The sequence below is a fragment of the Lycium ferocissimum genome, chromosome 3 (assembly GCF_029784015.1).
Source record: "Lycium ferocissimum isolate CSIRO_LF1 chromosome 3, AGI_CSIRO_Lferr_CH_V1, whole genome shotgun sequence".
Taxonomy (NCBI): Eukaryota; Viridiplantae; Streptophyta; class Magnoliopsida; order Solanales; family Solanaceae; genus Lycium; species Lycium ferocissimum.
Window position 1 is genome coordinate 70,641,049 of NC_081344.1, and position 20,451 is coordinate 70,661,499.

Consider the following 20,451-nt stretch of genomic DNA (forward strand, 5'->3'; position numbering starts at 1 on the left):
GCTTCCTGTTGGATCATTAACAAAGCAAGCAGAGGATATTCTCAGAATTTTCCTCAAGTAAAAGGGTTAGTCAACTCATTCATGCTCTTAATTAGTCTCTAAGACTTCGTTTAATTTTTGATACTCTGATCTGTATTGAAGTAGAAATGTGCAATGGAAAAAAAAATCAGAAAAGTATACCCAAAAATCCATTGATTTAGAATTATGCAACTGGAAAAATTATCAGAAAAGTAAAATAAAAAAAAAAAAAAAAAAAAAAGGTGGGTTGAATGGAATCTCACTTGGATCTTTTTTCTTTCTAGTATACCCTCTCACTAAATCATATTTTTTTTTAAAAAATCAGACTCACCAGAAAAAAATTATTATGATTTTTTCTAGCTATTTTTTTAGATGATTTTATGCTTCTTTCTTCAGTTTCTTTGTGTTCTTCCTTCTTCGAGAGAAATTGTCCGACAAAAATAATGTCAAGACTTTTATCTTTGGTAAGATTTGTTCAAAATAGAAAAAGCAAAGTTGAGTAAATCACTGACTTTTTATGTCTGGTTAATTTTTTTTCTTTAAGTTTATTTGTGTTCTTCCTTCAAAAGTGACAAAAATAGTTTCATCTTTTAGAGGTTTAGTGATCACTTTGAACAATTTTGGTATATTGAAGTGCAGATTTTATAGTTTATATTTTTTTGTCTATTTCAAGAGTTTAGTGCAATTTTTTGAGCCACAACTTCTGTTATTTTTGATCTATTTTTAGTGTCTAGTTTTGGTCTATCTTTATTTTGTCTATGCCAAAAAGAGACATAGTGAAAGTTGGATTTGATTATTACTCCTAGAAAGTAGAGAAATGAAGAGCTACGAGATTCTTAGATTTGAATAAACAGACATTAAAAATGTACTAAAACCTCCCAAGACAATTTTTTAGACTTCCAACAATTTGCACATGTGAATACATATTCCAACAATCTGCACATGAGCATCTACAAGCATTCACACAAAGCAACAGAATTAATAATTTGATTAAGAAGACTAGGTGTGGTAGAGACTGATTTTAATAATCTTGGAATTATAAATCTAGATCTAGCTATTTGATTCTTCTTTCAGCTACTTCTTTCAGCCAATTACTTGAACTACTTTGAAAAAATCTTTTCGATCCTATAGCTTACTCTCTTCGCCACTGTTCAACATTATTTCTCAAACAAAGAGTTCTATTGCTAAACTTCAAACAGTGAAAAGGTAAGATCATGTTGCAAGTCTCTTGCTGTTCTTTTTCTCTATTCTTTTGAGCCGAGGGTCTATCGGAAACAACCTCTCTCTCTGAACTATTTTTTTTAGAGGTAAGGCTCTCAAAGGTTCCAGAAACTTGGCTGGCAAACTCATTAAGTATGTTGTTGCTTTTATTTTTCTCTATCTTCTAGTGGAAATCTACCAGGGATTTCATTTTTCATCATTACTCAAGGATATAACAAGAAATATTTTCCTTTTGATTTTGTTGACTATTTAAGCATAATAACATGATGGGTGTGGGTAGAGAAAATGATAAAAAAGATCCCTTGTGTTTGGGGGAGGTATGAAATTATCTCTTAAATATACTTCTGACTAATTTTAATCCTTTATATTTTTTAAAAGTGAGCACTTTCGGACTTCTTCAAATCTAACAAACTCTGACTGTTAGATCTAAGGGGAACTATGAAAAAAAAAAAAGATTTAACAAAAAACACCAACAATAGACCAAAAAATAGTAGAGACCGCAAAAACTACACCTCCAAGTTTGAGTTCCTGTCAAATCTTTCTTTTCTCACAGTTACCGTTGAATCTAACAGCCAGAGTTTGTAAAACATTTAATGAAGATCAAAACAGCTTACTTTTAGCAAACTTAAAAGATCAAAACTGCTCAAAGTATATTTAAGGGACTATTTTTATTGTTTTCAATAAAATGATACTAATAAGTCATAGAAACAGGTAAGACTAAGCATATATACAGCCAGTTAAGAGTCTTAAAACTAGAAACATATATAGAGTCAGACAGCATAATATTACAACCGATCTAGGTCCCTTGATAACTCACAAATAGAAGCATCAAATATAGCTATGTCTTGAAAGTAATGGTAAATGAGCAAGTTTTTGGGAAGAATTATGTGGTGATAGAAGGGTTTCTCAATAAGGGCCCTATGCGGCTAGAATCCACATTTTTCGGGCTCAAAATGGTAGTAGTAGAGTTCTATTAGTAAGTGATGACATATATAACCCAAAATGGTAACGGCTGTGGCATTTTTGAGCCCAACTATTAACGAATGACATGAATGAGCCTTTTCTGATAGTTCGATGGTATATTTGAGCTTTTTCCCTGATAAGAATGTCATTATTATCTGTATGTATGGGTTCAAACAAAATGAAACAGAGGAAATAATATAAAGTGAGCAGAGTATTGTTCCCATGAGAAATCTTGATTAACTTTCTTTTCATTTTCCTTTAGACTTTTGGCAGCATGCACTAAGTTACAGATCCTTCAATTTATCTATACTGATATATATTTTTTTTTTTATGAAATTAGTATATTTTAATCAGTTATAGCACGTGATATGTTTTTTCGCACTAATATTATTTAGTTTACCAAATTAGACTCACTACGTATTGTTAAATACTCCTCCCGTTTCAATTTGTTTGTCTTAGTTTGAAAGAAAATAAATAAGACTTTTGAATTTAGTGATCTTAAACTAAAAATGTGTGTAATGTATCAAAATATCTTTTAAATCTTGTGGTCTTAAATATACCAATATAGGATGTTGGGGGTAGAGAGTTACTACTAAATATAGAAAGTGACATGTTATTTTAATAAGACTAAAAAGAAAAGTAAGACAACAAATTGAAATGGGGTGAGTAATAATATATTGTTATTACACAGAATTTGAAACTCATATTGGAGTACTTCTATTCCTCTTTTAATTACTACTTGGCATATATTTAAAAGAAGTCCTTTTGGTCTTTTTATAAACACTAAACCAGACAATGATTTGGTACTCTGTTTTAATTCCAGAATTTTGAGCTTCCTGTTGGATCAATAACAAAGCAAGCAAAGGATATTCTCATAATTTTCATCAAGTAAAATGGTTAGTCAACTCATGCTCTTAATTAGTCTCTAATAGTTTGTTTAATTTTTGGTACTCTGATCTATTAAGGGTATTTAACAAAGGGCAAATATACTCTTCAACTTTGCGATTTAAAGCAGATATAACACTCATTAAAAATTTTTGTAAATATACTCCTGCCATTACACAAATAGTGCAAATATACCGCTGTCATTACATAAATGGTGGAAAATTACCCTTTTCGCTGGCAGATTTTAAAAAAAAATCATTTAGCTTATTTTTTTAACTAAAAAAGTACGTGACTTTAAAATATAAGTCTACCAATTTTTTCTTAGTAGATTTATTTTTTTAAAGCCACGAGATAATTTTTTTCTAGTGGGTTGTCTGATTCATTTAAAAAAAAATATCTCCAATATTACTCCACCTTCATTTCCCCAATTTAATTTTTGATTCTAATAAAAATAAGATTAGGGGGTTTGATAGACACACTTGAGGATGAGTTTAGAGGTTCAATGGGAACAACACTTAGTTGAGGTGCCAAAATGGAAAAAAAAGGACAAATTTAGGGGGCTGCATATGCATTAGCCTTTTTTAAAGCTAGGTGACATTTTTTTAATTAAAAAATAAGCTAAATGATTTCTTAAAAAAATCTATCAGCGAAAGGGTATATTTGCACCATTTATGCAAAGGCAGAAGTATATATGCACCACTTTTTTAATGGGTGGTCTATCTGCTCTAAATCACAAAGTTAGAGAGTATATTCGCACCTTTTCCCTTTAAGAAATACAAAAAAAATGGTCTGAAGACGAGTAAGTAACAATGTCAAGACTTTTAAGAGCCAGATCTTTTACTTACTAAGGGAAGATTTGGTTTTGTTAGAAACAAAAGACAGAAGAATTTCAAAGCTATAAGGTGGAATAGTAAATCCAAAAAACAGACTTTTTATGTGTGGTTATATCTGCAAAAATGTTTCCTGCTATGACTTTTTATGCTTCTTTCTTCAGTTTCTTTGTGTTCTTCCTTCTTCGAGAAAATGACAAAAATAGTTTCTTATCTTTGGTAGTAGGTTCAAAATACTGCTTGAGTATCACTTTGAACAATTTTGGTTCTTTAAGTTTGTCAAAGGTGAGCACTTTTGAGTTTTGATCTTCGTCAGATATTTAAAACTCTGATTGTTAAATTTAATCAACTGTGAAAATGGAAAAAAAAATAGCGTGGACTCACATTTGGAAGTACAGATTTTGTAGTTGATATTATTTTTGGTCTATTTCAATGAGGCACAATTTTTTTTTATTTTTTTTTTTGTGTATGGTATATATTTTTTTGTTGCAATTTCTGGAATTTTAACGGGAAAATTCTGGTGTTGTGGGTTATCTTTATTTTTCCTCATAATTGCAATTAAATTTAATAATCAGAGTTTGATAAATATTTAACGGAGATAAAAAAATGTTCACTTTTGACAAACTTAATAAACCAAAACTGCTTAATTAATACTTAAGGGATCATTTTGAACCTACTAACAAAGATAAGAAACCATATTTGTCATTTTCTCTCCCTTCTTCCTCTTCTTTCACCTGATAAAGTTATTATCTACTTTTTATACATCAGATCCTGAGCATTTGAAAGGAAGGGAAGAAGGAAAAGTTACTTCAACATTGAAAAATTACAGTCATGGAAAGAGGACAAGAAAATGAAGGAGCAAGAGAAAAAGGAGAAGCGAACAACTTTGAGGTATTATTGTTTTGCGAGTTTCGTACATAAATATTAAGTGTAAACGGTACACCCGCTAAACAATCGTGAACTCATATTAAATACCTGAGTGAATAACTTAAATGGTCATCCAACTATACAAAATTCCCTACTATAGTCTTTTATGTTTGCTTTGTGTCAACAAAAGTTGGTTTCTCTCAAATTTGATTTCATTACACTTCCTTTGTGGTTATGCTTACCTCTCTTATTTTAATTTTTATAACTAACCTTTTTATTTAACTATTACAAAAATATTTTGTAAACATTTTTTCTAACTTTCCATTTTCATTTTTTCATGTGACATGTATCTAAATTCTTTTCTTTTATTCTTTATGTTACTTAGATTTGAAAAATTATTTAACAATGAGTTTCTTTTAATTTCTAAGTTTAGAGGCAAGGAAGGATTTAAGCTATAAATACAAAGTCAATGTAAAGTAAACCTAAAAGTAATCATGTGAAACTAATCAAAATCATAAATATAACATTTCCATTTCATCCCATTTGTTTCAAAAAGAATTTTCATTCAAATTTTTTCAAGATAATGTCTAAATTACGACTAAGATTCCAAATGTACATTGATATCTTTATTTAATATCACAAGATTCGATATGATCATTTTAACTCCATTTAAAAAATTATTTTCAATTCATGTGTTTCTTTTAATTTATTTTTTAATTCACAAATATTTTCAAAGGATTAAGCTATAATTCATACAAAGTCAATGTAAGTCAACCTAAAAGTAATCCCCGATCAAACTAATTAAAATCCGAAATAAATTATAGTAGATAGGATTTCCCTATTGAATGGTTAATTCGGAAGGTAATTATTTCATCCAAAAATTTTTGTTTATTCCTAAGTCTATCCCACAGAGATAAAGAATAGGACGATAAATTAGTGAATTTTAAGCCCCTACTTTAGTTTATTAGTCAAAATTTCCCTCCGTTAGCAAACTATGGTCAAATTCCCATTAATAAAGCATACACTTGCACCGTTAAGATTAAAGTCAATAAAAACTCCAATTCAGTAAAATTAACAAAAATTAAAAATAATGCCCCAAAAGTTAACTAAATTAAATTGGCCCATCAACAGATAATTTACCCAAATTCAAACGTTTTTTTGTCCATTAAATTAAATGTCAAATTAAAATTAATTTATCAGGATTCCACATTTGATGTTATTGCAACATTAATTGGTAAATGATTTAAGTTCCATACAATGATGGTGTAAAAAATATTTGCACAATCAAGTCACTTTTTAATAAATTAAAACATTATGAGTAATTAGGTAAAAATAGTAATTAACTTGCTATCAAAGGTAAAATTTTACTGAATTATAAAACTATATGTATTTATTGTCTATGAATATATAAATTTTAACTTTAATAGAAACTAGAAAGAGAGGATGAAAAATAAAACACTGCTAATTATAAATTTAAGACACCAAAATGGCAAACTCCTACCTAACTGTTAAATTAATTATGTGTATCTGTATAACATGATAATGTCTCGTCCTCACATATCAGAGAATGAAAACATATCAGATACATTAAGTTTGACACATTCCCAGGATGATCATGATATACAAATGCATCTGTAGAGAACTTTGGTTCAGTTGCAGAAATGGGGAGTAGTGAAGAAGCCATATAAAACAAAAGAAGCCTATATTTACAAAATATCCTAAAACAGGGACAAATATTAGCTAGCAAGCTCTACAAATATGGTCTAGATCTAGTTGATGAATAACCTTTGTTTGTTTGTATCTTGGAAAAAAAAAATTATGGAGCTTTTGGAACTATCTTAGACATCAACCTTATTATCAAAAAACAAGAGCACGGACAAAGATTAAAAACTGATGTTAAAGTGTGAAAAGAGCAGCTGCTAGAAGAAAATAATTTTGTTTCTTGCCATTTTTGGATCTAGATAATCTAATATAAATTTTAAAATTTTCAATATATTGAATCCCCTTAGATCATTAAAATTTTTGAAGTGAAAATATCACTGAACTATGTGTGAAATTTTAAAAAAAAAGGACCAAATTTTACACAAATTAACAATCACAAAGACGTACCTACTAAACAAAATACACTAAAATTCCTCAGCTCAATTAACTGAAGTTTTAGCTTTTACTAATACAAGTTCAGCAAACAAAACAAGCTCAACAAAGAAAAAGATTTACAACTAAATGTGTGAATTTAAAGAGATAAAAACTAACAAGTAAAGCAATAGTAATTGTAATGTAATGCAGAAGAAGCTTAAATGTGTGAACTTACAAAGGAAAGAAATTGAACCCTATTCATGTAATAGTTATTATCTTGTTTCTTTGATAATAACCTCTGTTTGTTTGTATCTGAATTGGGATGGGGTGAAATTATTTGTTGCTGGGTCGGGGCGGGTCAACTTTTGGGGCATGAGTATTTTTAATTAAATGGTTAATTTTAGCTGAATTGAGGATTTTCATCCACTTAAGGGTACAAGTGCACACTTTATTAACGGGAGGGGTATATTTGACCACTTTCGCTAACGGAGGGCAAAAAGTTGACTAATAAATTAAAGTAGAGGGCTATATTTGGCCCTTTTCCCTAAAAAGTAACTTCTTTCAGAAGAATTTCACCTAACTGTCTAAACCCAAATACAAGAATCAAGTTGAATGTATTAATAAGTCAAGTTAACAACTAAATAAAGAATCGTTAAATTAAATAACTAAAGAATTGATAGGAGTTCCTATGGGTGGAAGGTAATACTATGCATAAATTCTTGGATTAATTTCACCCATGATCACTTAACTTTGTTTTATCTTTTAAAAGTCACTCGACTTTGCCTAGTTAGCTTCCATAGTCATTTTAGCTAGAAATATAATTTTCCGTACTTATTTAATGATGTGACAGCTATAAATTCTTAGAAAAAATATTTAAAAATTAATCAATATTTAAATTTATTTAGGATCCAATTCATCATTATTAGCAATAATACTTAATTTTAGAATATTATCCATCATTTTAATACATAAAAGTAATGAACATATAAATATATACCTATACAATATTAAAGGCACGAAAGCCATTAGCAAAATGTCAAAAAAGGGTAGCGCGGTGCACTAAGCTCCCGCTATGCGTGGGTCCGAAAAAGGATTATCATCGCATTTCAATAGACCCTTAGTGAAATGTTGTTCGCCTTTTAACCCTTTAAAAATTGATTTCACACTTAACAAAATAATAATTTAACTATTTTTTCTAATATTTAGAACTTTGAAATCAACTTAAATTTTAGTCATCAAATCTTTCCGTATTTGAAATAAGTACTCAAATTTTAGGACTTTCAAAATCAATTAGAACTATTTTGTATATAAGTCATTTCCTTGAAAAATTGCTTAATTATTAGTTTGTTTTTATTTATTATTCTTCGCTTGTTTGCGAGATATCTAAAACAAAACAAAAAAAAGATAAGAGTCTCATTGGGCAAACTTAATAACAAGATCGTCACTTTAAGTTTTGGGATTCTTCTATAACCCAAGGCCAAACCAAATTGTACAATTTCTATTCAAAACAGAAGAAAAAAGAAAAATCCACTTGAAAAAAAGAATCTATCTATCTATTTACATAAAATAAAAATAAAAGTAATGCACATTAAATAAAAATACAATAGATATATAAGTTTTCAATAACTGCTATCATTATATCTTTTCACACAACATCAAATTGTAAAATATTTTCAAGATGATACGACAATTGCACGTCAAACATAAATTATTAAGTAATATTACATGATTTTTAAAATTTTATATTCATTGATATAAGCACACACGCAAGTAATATTGTAAGGCATATTTTAGAGGTTGGGATTTATTTTGGATTTAATAGCCCAGTTGTTTAATTTAATAGAATTTTATATTTTTAGAATAATAAGTTCTTTTATTATATATGCCTTACAATATTACTTGAGATATCTCATATAAGTATATATTTATATGTTCATTATTTTTATGTGTTAATGACGAATAATATTCTAAAACTTAGTAATATTGTGTTTAAGTTGCTTTTGTTCGGATAGTAAAATGAAGGTTAAATGTAGACAACTTTCTAAAGTAGAGGGGATAAATTTAAATATTTTTTAAGTTTAATTAAATCCACGTAGCTTTTGTTTCAACAAAAAACCAGAAAAATAATTTTACAATCGACTATTTCACTTCCCTTAGATCGAAAAATAAAAGGCATATTTTAGCCATTTGTAAATCTAGAAAATAGTTAAAACAGTGATTTGGTAAACTAGGTGGGCTGGATTTTCGTTAGGGTTGGAGGCCTTTGCTAACGGCAGGTTATTTTTGTTCGGATAGTAAAATGAAGGTTAAATGTAGACAACTTTCCAAAGTAGAGGGGTAAATCTGGCCATTTTCCCTTTAATTAAATCCACGTAGCTTTTGTTTCAACAAAAAACCAGAAAAATAATTTTACAATCGACTATTTCACTTGGGTAAATAGGTCACTTTTCCCATAAGCCATTGTTTATATTTGGACCTTTTTCCCATCGTTTAACTTGTGCTGTTTGAATTTTTTTAAGAAGATAAAAGTATATAACAAAGTATCCAATAATTTTAGATGAAGTATTAGGTCACATAGATAACATCAATTTTCATAAGATATTCCTATAGGATAGCTCTTCAAATTCACACAAAATACATGTGCATGTGACCAGTAACCTATTAAATAGAAAAGGAAAAAAAAGCTTATTAGATGCATGTGTGGCAAGATAGACAAACAAGAAAGGCTTAATATCTACACTGACACATTTCCTTGTGCTGTGTTACAGAATGTATACATACTTCGTTCTTAGTAATCCTTCTTAATTTTTTTTTCGTAGTTAGCACCTAATGTATTGTATTTATACATTGCTTGCCTACTTGTTGTCAAGCTTATTGAAGAGGAGGACATACAGTACCTAGCAAGGCCATCCTCTTAGGGCTATTGAAGATTGTAAGTATTTGCTTGAAGCTAGCAAGGCCACAGTTAAACATATTTGGAGGGAGGGAAATCAGTTGCTCAAACGCTAAGAACACATACATAAAGAATTAACAATCTTTCTTAAACATTCTTGTTTTGTGAAGTAATAAGTTATGACTGCAGGCCGAACATTTAGCTTATATCCGGTAGGCTATTTCGAAGAAACCCTCTATGGCTATCTTTTAAAGCTATGTAGTTGCCTGTATAGAGTAAAATATTGCAATGTAGATATGTGGCTATGAAAATTTGATATGAAATTAATTTGGTCTCTTGGCAGGTGTCATTTTCTGCTCTTCGCAAGGACGTCCTCAATGTGCTGGATTTCATGGAGAGGTTAAAAAATGAAGAATATCCAATAGTTCTTCTCTTGGATCGAGTTGAAAAGCTGAAATCAGAGCTAGCATTTATTTGTACATATGTCCAGCTTTCGTATTCCAATTTGGAGCAGTTTGAAGATATTATGACTGCCAGAAGACAAGAGGTTGATAATCTACTTCAATCAATTTTAGATGATGTTGACATCTTCGGGTGTGAATACAACATGCATCATGTCCTTCCTAGCCTCGATAATATGGATGATTGTATCAGCACCCATCATCGCTCTAAATCAAGTGCCACCATGACCGAGGATCAGTTGAACTTCCTCCTCCTGAATCTCCATCATCTATTGATGTATCGTGCTGAACATATTTATCCATTAGTGATTGAATATGAGATTCTTCAGAATGTATGTCGTAACATAAGAGATTTTCATGGGTTGATAGTGAATGGCTGCATTGAACATGAGATTGTTGACTATGTCTTACCTCAGTTTCAACTAATGGCTGAGAGAGTAGGACTCTTCCTTTGGGATGATCAGACTGATGAAGACTCTCATCTCTCTGAGCTAGATGAGGATGATCAGAGTGATGGATACTCTCGACTCTTCAAGCTAGTACATCTACTCATGAAGATTATTCCAATTGAATTGGAGGTCATGCACATATGTTTTACGAATTTGAAAGCTTCGACATCAGAAGTTGAACGCTTCATTAACCAGCTTCTAGAAACCTCTCCAGACATTCTTAGAGAATTTCTGATTCATCTACAAGAGCACATGGTAAATGTTATTACCCCTAGCACTTCAGGGGCTCGAAACATTCATGTCATGACGGAGTTCCTATTGATTATTCTTACTGATATGCCCAAGGACTTTATCAAACATGACAAATTATTTGATCTTTTGTCATGTGTTGTAGCACTTACTAGGAAGGTTTCAATTGTTGTTCGTGACTTAGTTGAGAAATCAAGAAATAAAGAGAGTAACGGTGAAACAAACCGTGCAACTCTAGGCTTTCTTGAAAATATTGAACTCCTCAAGAAAGATCTCAAAGATGTTTACTTGAAAGCCCCTGCCTCCTCTCAATGTTGCTTCCCCATGAGTGATGGACCACTCTTCATGCATTTGCTACACAGACACTTAAATGACTTGCTAGATTCCAATGCCTATTCAGTTGCTTTGATAAAGGAAGAAATTGGAATGGTGAAAGAAGACCTAGAATACGTAAGATCTTTCTTCGTGAATGCTGAGCAAGATTTATATAAAGATCTCCGGGAACGTGTTCTAGATGTGGCATATGAGGCAAAAGATGTCATTGATTCAATTATTGTCAGAGATAATGGTCTCTTACATCTTATTTTCTCACTTCCCATTGCCATAGAGAAGATTAACCTTATCAAAGAAGAGGTCTCCAATTTACATGAGAAGATTCCCAAGCCCAGGGGCCTCATTGTTGCAAACTCTCCCAACAAGCCAGCTGAAAGCAAGTCACTGACAGCTGATAAAATAATTGTAGGTTTTGAGGAGGAGACAAACTGGATAATTAGGAAGCTCACAGGTGGATCAGCAGCGCTAGATGTCATTTCGATCACTGGTATGCCGGGTGCGGGTAAAACTACTTTGGCGTACAAAGTATACAATGATGAATCAGTTTCTAGTCATTTCGACATTCGCGCGTGGTGCACAGTCGACCAAGAATATGACGAGAAGAAGTTGTTGGAGAAACTTTTTAATCAAGTTACTGGCTCGGATGAGATTTCTGATGTTGCTGATAAGCTTCGGAAACATCTGTTTGGAAAGAGGTACCTGATAGTCTTAGATGACTTGTGGGATACTACAGCATGGGATGCATTAACAAGACCTTTTCCTGATGTTAAAAAAGGAAGTAGAATTATTTTGACGACTCGAGAAAAGGAAGTGGCTTTGCATGGAAAGCATAACAGTGAACCTCTTAACCTTCGATTGCTAAGACTAGAAGAAAGCTGGGAGTTATTAGAGAAAAGGGTATTTGGAAAAGAGAGTTGCCCTGATGAACTATTGGATGTTGGAAAAGAAATAGCCCGAGATTGTAAAGGGCTTCCTTTGGTGGTGGATCTGATCGCTGGAGTCATTGAAAGGAAGGAAAAGAAAAAAACTGTGTGGCTTGAAGTTCGGAATAATTTGAGTTCCTTTATTTTCAACAATGAAGTGGAAGTGAAGAAGGTTATCGAATTAAGTTATAACCATTTACCAGATTTCTTAAAGCCGTGCTTGCTTTACCTTGCAAGTTGGCGGAAGGACACAAAACATTATGTGTTTGTGTTGAAAGCTTTATGGCTTGCCGAAGGACTTGTGGAACAGACAGAGATGAAGAGTGTGGAAGAAGTGATGGAGGTTTATTTGAATAATTTAATTTCCAGTAGCTTGGTAATTTTTTTCAATGAGATAGGTGATTGGCCTTATTTCCAACTTCATGATCTTGTGCATGACTTTTGTTTGATAAAAGCAAAAGAGGAAAAGTTGTTTGACCGGATAAGTTCAAGTACTCCATCTTCTTCTTCAGATTTGTTGCCACGTCAAATGGTCATTGATTATGATAAGGAGCACTTTGGGCTTAACAATTTTGTCCTGTTCAGTTCAAAAAAGAAAAGGCATTCTGGTAAACACCTCTATTCTTTGTGTATAACTGGAAACAAGCTGGACGGCCATCTTTCTAATATATGTCACCTAAGACACTTGAGGCTTCTTAGAGTGTTGATTCTAGAACTCTTTTATCAAGGTGAATGATTCTTTGCTGAATGAAATATGCATGTTGAATCATTTGAGGTACTTAGACATCCATACAGAAGTTAAATCTCTGCCTGCATCTTTTTCAAACCTCTGGAATCTGGAAACTCTGTTTGTGGAAAACAGAGGACTACCCTTGGTACTACTACCGACAATTTGGAATCTTGTAAAGTTGCGACTGCTGAGCATAAAATATAGTTCATTCTTTGATTTGGATACAGATGAACCAATACTGATAGCAGAGGACTCAAAGTTAGAGAACTTGAGAATATTACAGGACTCAAGCTTTCTTATTCAAAAGAAACAGAGGATATTTTCAAAAGGTTTCCCAATCTTCAAACCCTAGAATTTGATCTCAAGGAATCATGGGATTGTTCAACAGAGCGATATTGGTTCCCAAAATTGGATTTCCTAACTGAACTAGAACGCCTCTGTGTAGAATTTGAAAGTTCAAACACAAATGACAGTGGGCCCTCTGTAGCAACAAATGGGCCGTGGGATTTTCACTTCCCTTCGAATTTGAAAAAATTGGTGTTGCGGAAATTTCCTCTGACATCTGATTCACTATCAACAATAGCGAGACTGCCCAACCTTGAAGAGCTGTACCTTAGGCACACAATCTTCCAGGGGGAAGAATGGAACATGGGGGAGGAAGACACCTTTGAGAAACTCAAATTTTTGAGGTTGGAAGAAGTGACTCTTGCTAAGTGGGAGGTTGGAGAGGAATCCTTTCCTGTGCTTGAGAAATTAGAACTGTGGAGATGTGATAAGCTTGAGGAGATTCCGTCTAGTTTTGGGGATATTTATTCATTGAAAATTATCAAACTTGTAGACAGCCCTCAACTTGAAGATTCTGCTCTGAAGATTAAGCAATATGCTGAAGATATGAGGGGAGGGGACGAGCTTCAGATCCTTGACTGGAATAATATCCCATTATTTAAATAGATTTTAAACATGTGAGTATAGACAAATTTATTACCTACTTCATTTCACTTTATGTGGTGGAATTTTACTGGGCACTGAGTTTAAAAAATGAAGGAATAGTGTTGAAACTTTTAGTTTTAACCATGCCATGTCATTTATGTGGCTATAAAAAAAAATGAGAAATTTAAATTAAGTTATTTTCAATTATGGAAAGGCGTCGGTCTTTTTTGTACATACTAAAAGAAAAAAGAGTCCACATTAAATAGAGTAACTTTTTTATTTCTTTTTCCAATTATTTGACCAGTTTAATTTTTCTTTGCAGAGCGCATGCAATGAACAAGTACAGGACAGTAGCAGCTTTAGAGGCTAAAGATAAGTCCTCAGAATACAGGACTTTTGTTCAATTTCTGTCCTTTTTCTTCATTTTGTGTGCCTGTAGTTAAAAACAAGTACTCATATGTTACGTAACAGACAAATTGAGCAGATACATTGATTGATGCTTTTGCTTTTCTTACAGTATGTACAGTAGCAGTATTTTGTTACTTTATTTTTGCTATTGCTATGTTGTTTTCAATCTGTCCTTCTCTGTCTTTAGTTTTTTCCTTTTGCATACACACCAATAATAAATAGGCATTTGGCCATGAAAATCAAATATTTTTCACTTATTTTTTTGGAATTTGGAAGTTGGAGTTGAAGATGGAATTGTGTTTTGTTATAGTTTTGCAAAGAATATTTGATTGTTTGAATGAATTGAAAGTGAAAAAAGTAAAAAAAGCGTTTTAGGTATTTTTCCAAGTTGTATTTGGAATTTTCATGGCCAAACGTTAATTTACAAATAAAGTGAAAAAAAATCTGGAAAAAAGTGAAAAATTCAACACACTCACCACCTACAACTTTCATTTCCTCTTTCAATCTCTAGATCTTAGACACAAACTCGTCTAACTTCCACTTAAAAAGCGCTACCACATTAGATGTTGTAGACCGCTTATAAGCTGTCAATGGAAGTGAATTTGGAATTTGAAGTTTATGAGATCACATAACAATCTCAAGTTAATATTAGTAATAACTGAATTTACAATCAAATATTTATATTAGTCGACATCTTAATACATATACAGAGTTGGGACAAAGCGACAGAATTTACGTGAATCCATAGATTGTACGGACCTCCCTCTCTATATAAGTTGGTCTGAAGTCCCAACTTTAATCACAAACGCTAGCTCGTGAAGTGAAAGATTGTAAATTGATTATTAAGCTGCCCATGGCTCCCTCTCCTATTTTTGATGTAGGCTTCTCAGGCATCCGTAACCAACTTGGGTCGAAGTCTCCACCCCATTACAGAGCCGGTTGGCCATGAATAAAGTCTGAAATATTTGGTGATTATTTCAAATAAATGTTTGTTTATCAAACCAACTCATAATTTCAACTTCAAACTTGAAATGTAGAATTTGAAATTCGAAGAAATAAATTTTAGAAGTATTTCAATATTTTTCAAATTTTCACTCACAAAACTTAAACTCTATAGCATATCAAGGCCATTTTATAGATAGAGAACAAAGAATATTAGAACACCGAAACACCTTCTTAACAAGAGCCTATAACTAGCAGATACTAAAAGTTTAACAAATGGAATTCCATTTGCATCATGTAGCAAAGTCATGAAATGCACTTGAGAATGTTCTCAATTTAATGGTTTGGTTCACATTATTCTTCAAATTACAACTAAAGTAACCACATATGACCACAATTCCAGATAGCAAAGTCATGAAATGCACTTGAGAATGTTCTCAATTTAATGGTTTGGTTCACACTAATCTTCAAATTACAACTGAAGTACAACCATACATGACCACAAGAAGAACAAGTCACTAGAGAAAGTTAAACAGATACATAATGATACAAAATGTCTACAAATAGCATACACAATTGAACATAATACACTAGTCTTTACTGATACAGCACAACACAGAGAGTTTAAACTCTTTAATCGTAACTAATAGCTGTGAAGTCGCTCGACAAAGGGTAAAATTGATAGCACATGAGCTTCAATCCCACCATAACCAGCACTGCAACTACACAAGGCTCAAGCAAGTAAATTAATGACGTCCAAATCCACTCCTCAAAGTGAGAAAGTGTACACGATCGCCAACAATATAGTTAACCCAACTATGAGTCGGGGTCGAATCCTAGCCAGTTTTCTCATTTTCTTCAATCTTTTGACTTGTTTTTCACTTGGTTTCTTCCAATGATCTTCTCAACTATATAACACCTGAAATATACTATAAAATCACAATAAGTGCACTATTTTTATCACCATTATTCACAAAAGTCTAAGTAGAAAGAGATACCAACTTATCATAAATGCGGGAGAAAGATTAACATAGAACTAATACCTGAAGTCTTCCTAAGCAGAAGCCACCGAGCAATTCCCGTTGCTATATCTAGTCAAAGCTTCATCTTCATCGATTATCCAAACAAAACCGGGAGTGTCGAACCTCCGGCCCGACACTGTCCTGTATATGTAAAGTTTCTCAACGGGGCAACTTTCCGGTCTCGTATCCGGATGACCCCTCTCATCTATGACTTCAACATTAAGTTCTGGCAACTTTCGACCTAGCAGCTTACATGCTTCAAAACTTACCGAACAATTAGACATCCAAAGGGATCGCATTGTCTCCAGCTTTGCAGCATTAGCCAACAGAGCCTCGTCGCCAAAAGGGCAATCTCTAATTTCCAACTTACGGAGGCTTTCACAACCAGAGAGCACGTAGTGGAGACCCAGATCGCTATCCCCGGCAAAAGCTAAGGAAAGCATCTCTAACTTCTTAGCATGGGCCCCGATGTACTCGAACACACAATCCGTAAGGAGACCGGAAACGGAAAGTCGTCGCAATTCCTTGCAGTGTTGAACAATGGCACCGAAACCGGAATCAAGCGGTTCTAGGGTTAAGTAATCACGAGTTCGAGGTTCGATAATACACAAACGAAATCGGATCATATTAGGACGGTTCCTTGCGATAGTAACCAAGGCAGCATTAGTCATTTGGCGACAAAAGTATAAAACTGACTGAAGTTTAGGGCAGCCGGCTGAGATAGCTACAAGACCTTGCTCAGTCAAGGATACATTCGGTCCCGGAGCAAATGGATCAGAAGGAAAAACCCTAAGCTCTTGAAGTTCTTTACAAGAGTTGGCAATCTCTTCAAGACCGCTATCTTCAACGTAATCTAGCACCTGCAGTACATACATTCCAAGTGACTTAAAAACTTATGGAAGCATCTAAATCAGAGAGATTAACATGCCAATAGTCAAGAATTAAATAACTGAAAAAACTTGTCCAGATAACTACGCAACACTAAGCTTCAATGTTAAGTTATTCTCCATATGGCTGACCAGCAAATTATTCAGAGAATTGACTTGACTTTAATCGTTTAGCTATGTTATTTTTGTATAGACAGAAGTTTATCTGCGCTGTTTGTTTGAGTTTTTAGCCAAAATTGGCCCTTATCTATGGGAGTATGGTCTATTTTGGTCATTCAAGTATAACCTTGAGCATCTTTAGTCCCTTAAGTTTGTTAAAGTGGAGCACCATTGATCTAACTAACATAATGGATTTAAAAACTAATGGTGACTGTCAAAAAAACCAAAGCGAAGATGACTTTCAAACCAACCGAAAAACCAACCAACTCAGTCCAAATTTTTTTAAAATAAAACTGACTGAGCTCGGTCTCTTTTTTTTTTTTTTTTTTTTTTTTTTTTTTTTTGCGCCAAAGCCAGAAAATAAGAAACCGAGGACAATTTTGGCTTAAAATCCTGTTTATGTATCCCTGGCAAGTTATCAGAATCAGCATAACAATGAGTAAGTTACGATTATTTTTTCTTCTCTCGGAGACTTTTGCTTTCACAACTAGACAACAGCTCAGAAGGTATATTAGGATGATAACCATGACCATTTTTTAATCTATTTCATCACCAATACAGTTAATATATCGAGTTAAACTATCGAAAACACGCAAACCTTACCCATAACCGCTGCAAATTCTGGCAGTCGCTGATGAGCTTGCCAAGTTCAGGTATTTGAATGGTAGCATAGCTTAAATTCAAAGAGGTTAGTCGGGAGTGGACTGGATATATAGTTGGAAAGTAGGCTGGCACGGCTTCCCAAAACCCACTCAAGCCTTTGAGTTGATTGCAGGCCGAAAAAGCTTGAGATACGTTTACAAAAACTTCGGAAACATCAGCTTGTATGTCAGCAGAGTAGGACCCGGTACCAAATTCAACCAACTGGGAAGCATGGCGAAGTAGCTTGGGCAGTTTCTCGATGGACACAGCACGATTGAGCCGAAGAGTTTTTAGATGAGGCGAGCGAGCAACTAGACGTTCCAAAGCTGAAAAGCTGACTTCAGAAGCCAAACAAGCAATGTTAAGTGACACGAGCGATGTGCAGCTATCAGGAAAATGACTAAGCCAATGGCCACTCAAGTCTTCCACTTCACTTTCTCCCAAGTCAAGTTCCCTCAGATTCCTGGAGCAAATTGTGTGTTACATAAGATTACAAATCTGAAGAAGGTTAAATTTTAAGCATGGTTTGGATGTCAAAGGGGGTTGAGGGAATTGGTAACCAGGTTATGATAAGTTAAGTGATTTTGCTACTTTAGGTGGGAACAGTAGCTCCATCATTCAATTATTGACATGTATATAGTACTCCCTGGAACCCAAAGGTGTGGCCTAGCGGTCAACGAAGTGGATTGAAAACCATGAGGTTCAAATCCTAGTGAAGACAAAAACAAGTACAGTTACACCCAAATGCAAAGATTACAACTGTTTTCACCAATGAGGACTAAACTACTCAGGAAAGGGTAATCTACAAAGGAAAATATAGCTATGAATACTAGTCAAACCTGCAAAGATTACAACTTTTTTCACCAGTAAGGACTAAAATACTCAGAAAAGGGTAATCTTTAAAGAAAAATACAGCTAAAAATGCTAATCAAACCTGCAGTTAGCAGTTCATCAGTAGTAAATCCTTCACAAGACTGTAAAACCAAGACTTTAAAATTCTTAAAAGCCTTAGCAACCAACTCCAATGACTCATCACAAACAACCATTCTTTTAAGTCTAATTTCCTCAAGAAATGGATATGCTTTAGCCATTTCATCAACCCATGGATAAAAAAATGCACCCCATCCTTCAGGTACTAAATCAAAATCAGCAAAATGTGGTTTCCCTTTAATGTTTATAGATCTAATATCTGGAAATCTTTTGATCAAGATTGAATGACTAACAGCATAACAGTTTCCTATAAATACATTTTTCCTACAGCAACGTTCAGCTTCATACCAAGATTTACATACTAAGGATATTGAGTTCCTGTCTTTGTCACCATTAAGGACTAAAGTACTCAGAAAAGGGTGGATATTCTATCCGTTTTTGTTTAACCTGTTTTCGACCTGCTCACATCCGATCCGACCTGCTCGTTTGCCACTCCTACAAACAACAATGCTTTACAAAACCTACCATTTCCTCAACCCCTCAACTTACAAACAAGTACACTTAACCCCAAATACAAAGATTAGAACTTTCCTCAACCCCTCAACTACAAACAAGTACATTTAACTCCCAGATGCAAAGATTACAACTTTTTTCACCTTTAAGGACTAAATTACTCAGAAAAGGGTAAAAATACTGTCAAACCTGCAAAGATTAAGACTTTTTTCACAATTAAGGACTAAAGTACTCAGAAAAGGGTAATCAAATATAGCTAAAATTGCTAGTCAAACCTACAGTTAGCAGCAAGTCCATCAGTAGTAAAGTCTTCACAAGACCGTAAAACCAAAACCTTAAAATTCTTAAAAGCCTTAGCAACCAACTCCAATGACTCATCACAAACAACCATTCTCTTAAGCCTAATTTCCTCAAGCCATGGATAGGCTTAAAACTCCACTAGTATTTCCTCAAAACAGTTAACCCCAGATGCAAAGATTTGAACTTTTTTTTTTCCACCAGTATGAACTAAAGTACTCAGACAACAATGCTGTGCTAAAACTACCATTTCTTCAACCCCTCAACTACAATTTAACCCCAGATGCAAAGATTAAGACTTTTAAGGACTAAAATACTCAGAAAAGGCTAATATTGCTAGTCAAACCTGCAGTTAGCAGCAAGTCCATCAGTAGTAAAACCAAGACTTTCAAATTTTTAAAAGCCTTAGCAACCAACTCCAATGAATCATCACAAATAACCATTCTTTTAAGTCTAATTTCTTCAAGAAATGGATATGCTTTAGCCATAGCACCCATGGATAAAAAATAAAAATAAAAATGCACCCCAACCTTTAGGTACCAAATCAAAATCAGCAAAATGTGGTTTCCCTTTAATATGGATAACCCATTTTTTATCCATGTTAAATATGGGCTGGTATGATATTTTATCTGTTTTTGTTTAACCCGTTTTCAACCCGCCCATATCCGATCCGAACTGCTCGTTTGCCACACCTACAAACAACAATGCTCTACAAAACCTACCATTTCCTCAACCCCTCAACTTACAAACAAGTACACTTAACCGGTTAACCCCAGATGCAAAGATTAAAACTTTCCTTACAACTTTTTTCACCAGTAAGGAC

The 20,451-nt window shown here is 33.3% G+C and overlaps 2 protein-coding genes across 4 annotated transcripts in view; one reads left to right on the forward strand and one right to left on the reverse strand.

The window, feature by feature from the left end:
- Positions 1-14,404, forward strand: part of LOC132050629 (putative late blight resistance protein homolog R1B-8) — a 42,422-nt gene extending 28,018 nt beyond the window's left edge. Inside the window, 5 exon segments of the mRNA XM_059441983.1 lie at positions 4,686-4,808; positions 10,097-12,882; positions 12,884-13,176; positions 13,179-13,860; positions 14,151-14,404. Coding sequence (XP_059297966.1) covers positions 4,749-4,808; positions 10,097-12,882; positions 12,884-13,176; positions 13,179-13,849 — 3,810 coding nt within the window. The 5' untranslated portion in view covers positions 4,686-4,748 and the 3' untranslated portion in view covers positions 13,850-13,860; positions 14,151-14,404.
- Positions 14,405-15,678: 1,274 nt separating this feature from the next.
- On the reverse strand, positions 15,679-19,879 carry LOC132050631 (protein TRANSPORT INHIBITOR RESPONSE 1-like). 3 transcript variants are annotated; one of them, XM_059441987.1, is made up of 4 exons: positions 19,607-19,879; positions 17,850-18,351; positions 16,222-17,060; positions 15,679-16,086 (listed from the first exon to the last, which is right to left on the reverse strand). In XM_059441987.1, the coding sequence occupies exons 1-3, from the start codon at positions 19,720-19,722 to the stop codon at positions 16,233-16,235; spliced, it is 1,446 nt and encodes a 481-aa protein (XP_059297970.1). In that variant the 5' UTR covers positions 19,723-19,879; the 3' UTR covers positions 15,679-16,086; positions 16,222-16,232. The 3 variants fall into 3 exon arrangements, with proteins under 3 accessions (XP_059297970.1, XP_059297969.1, XP_059297968.1); XM_059441986.1 differs by having other exon boundaries at positions 15,679-16,097; XM_059441985.1 differs by having other exon boundaries at positions 15,679-16,107; positions 19,607-19,878.
- Between the last annotated feature and the right edge of the window lie 572 nt (positions 19,880-20,451).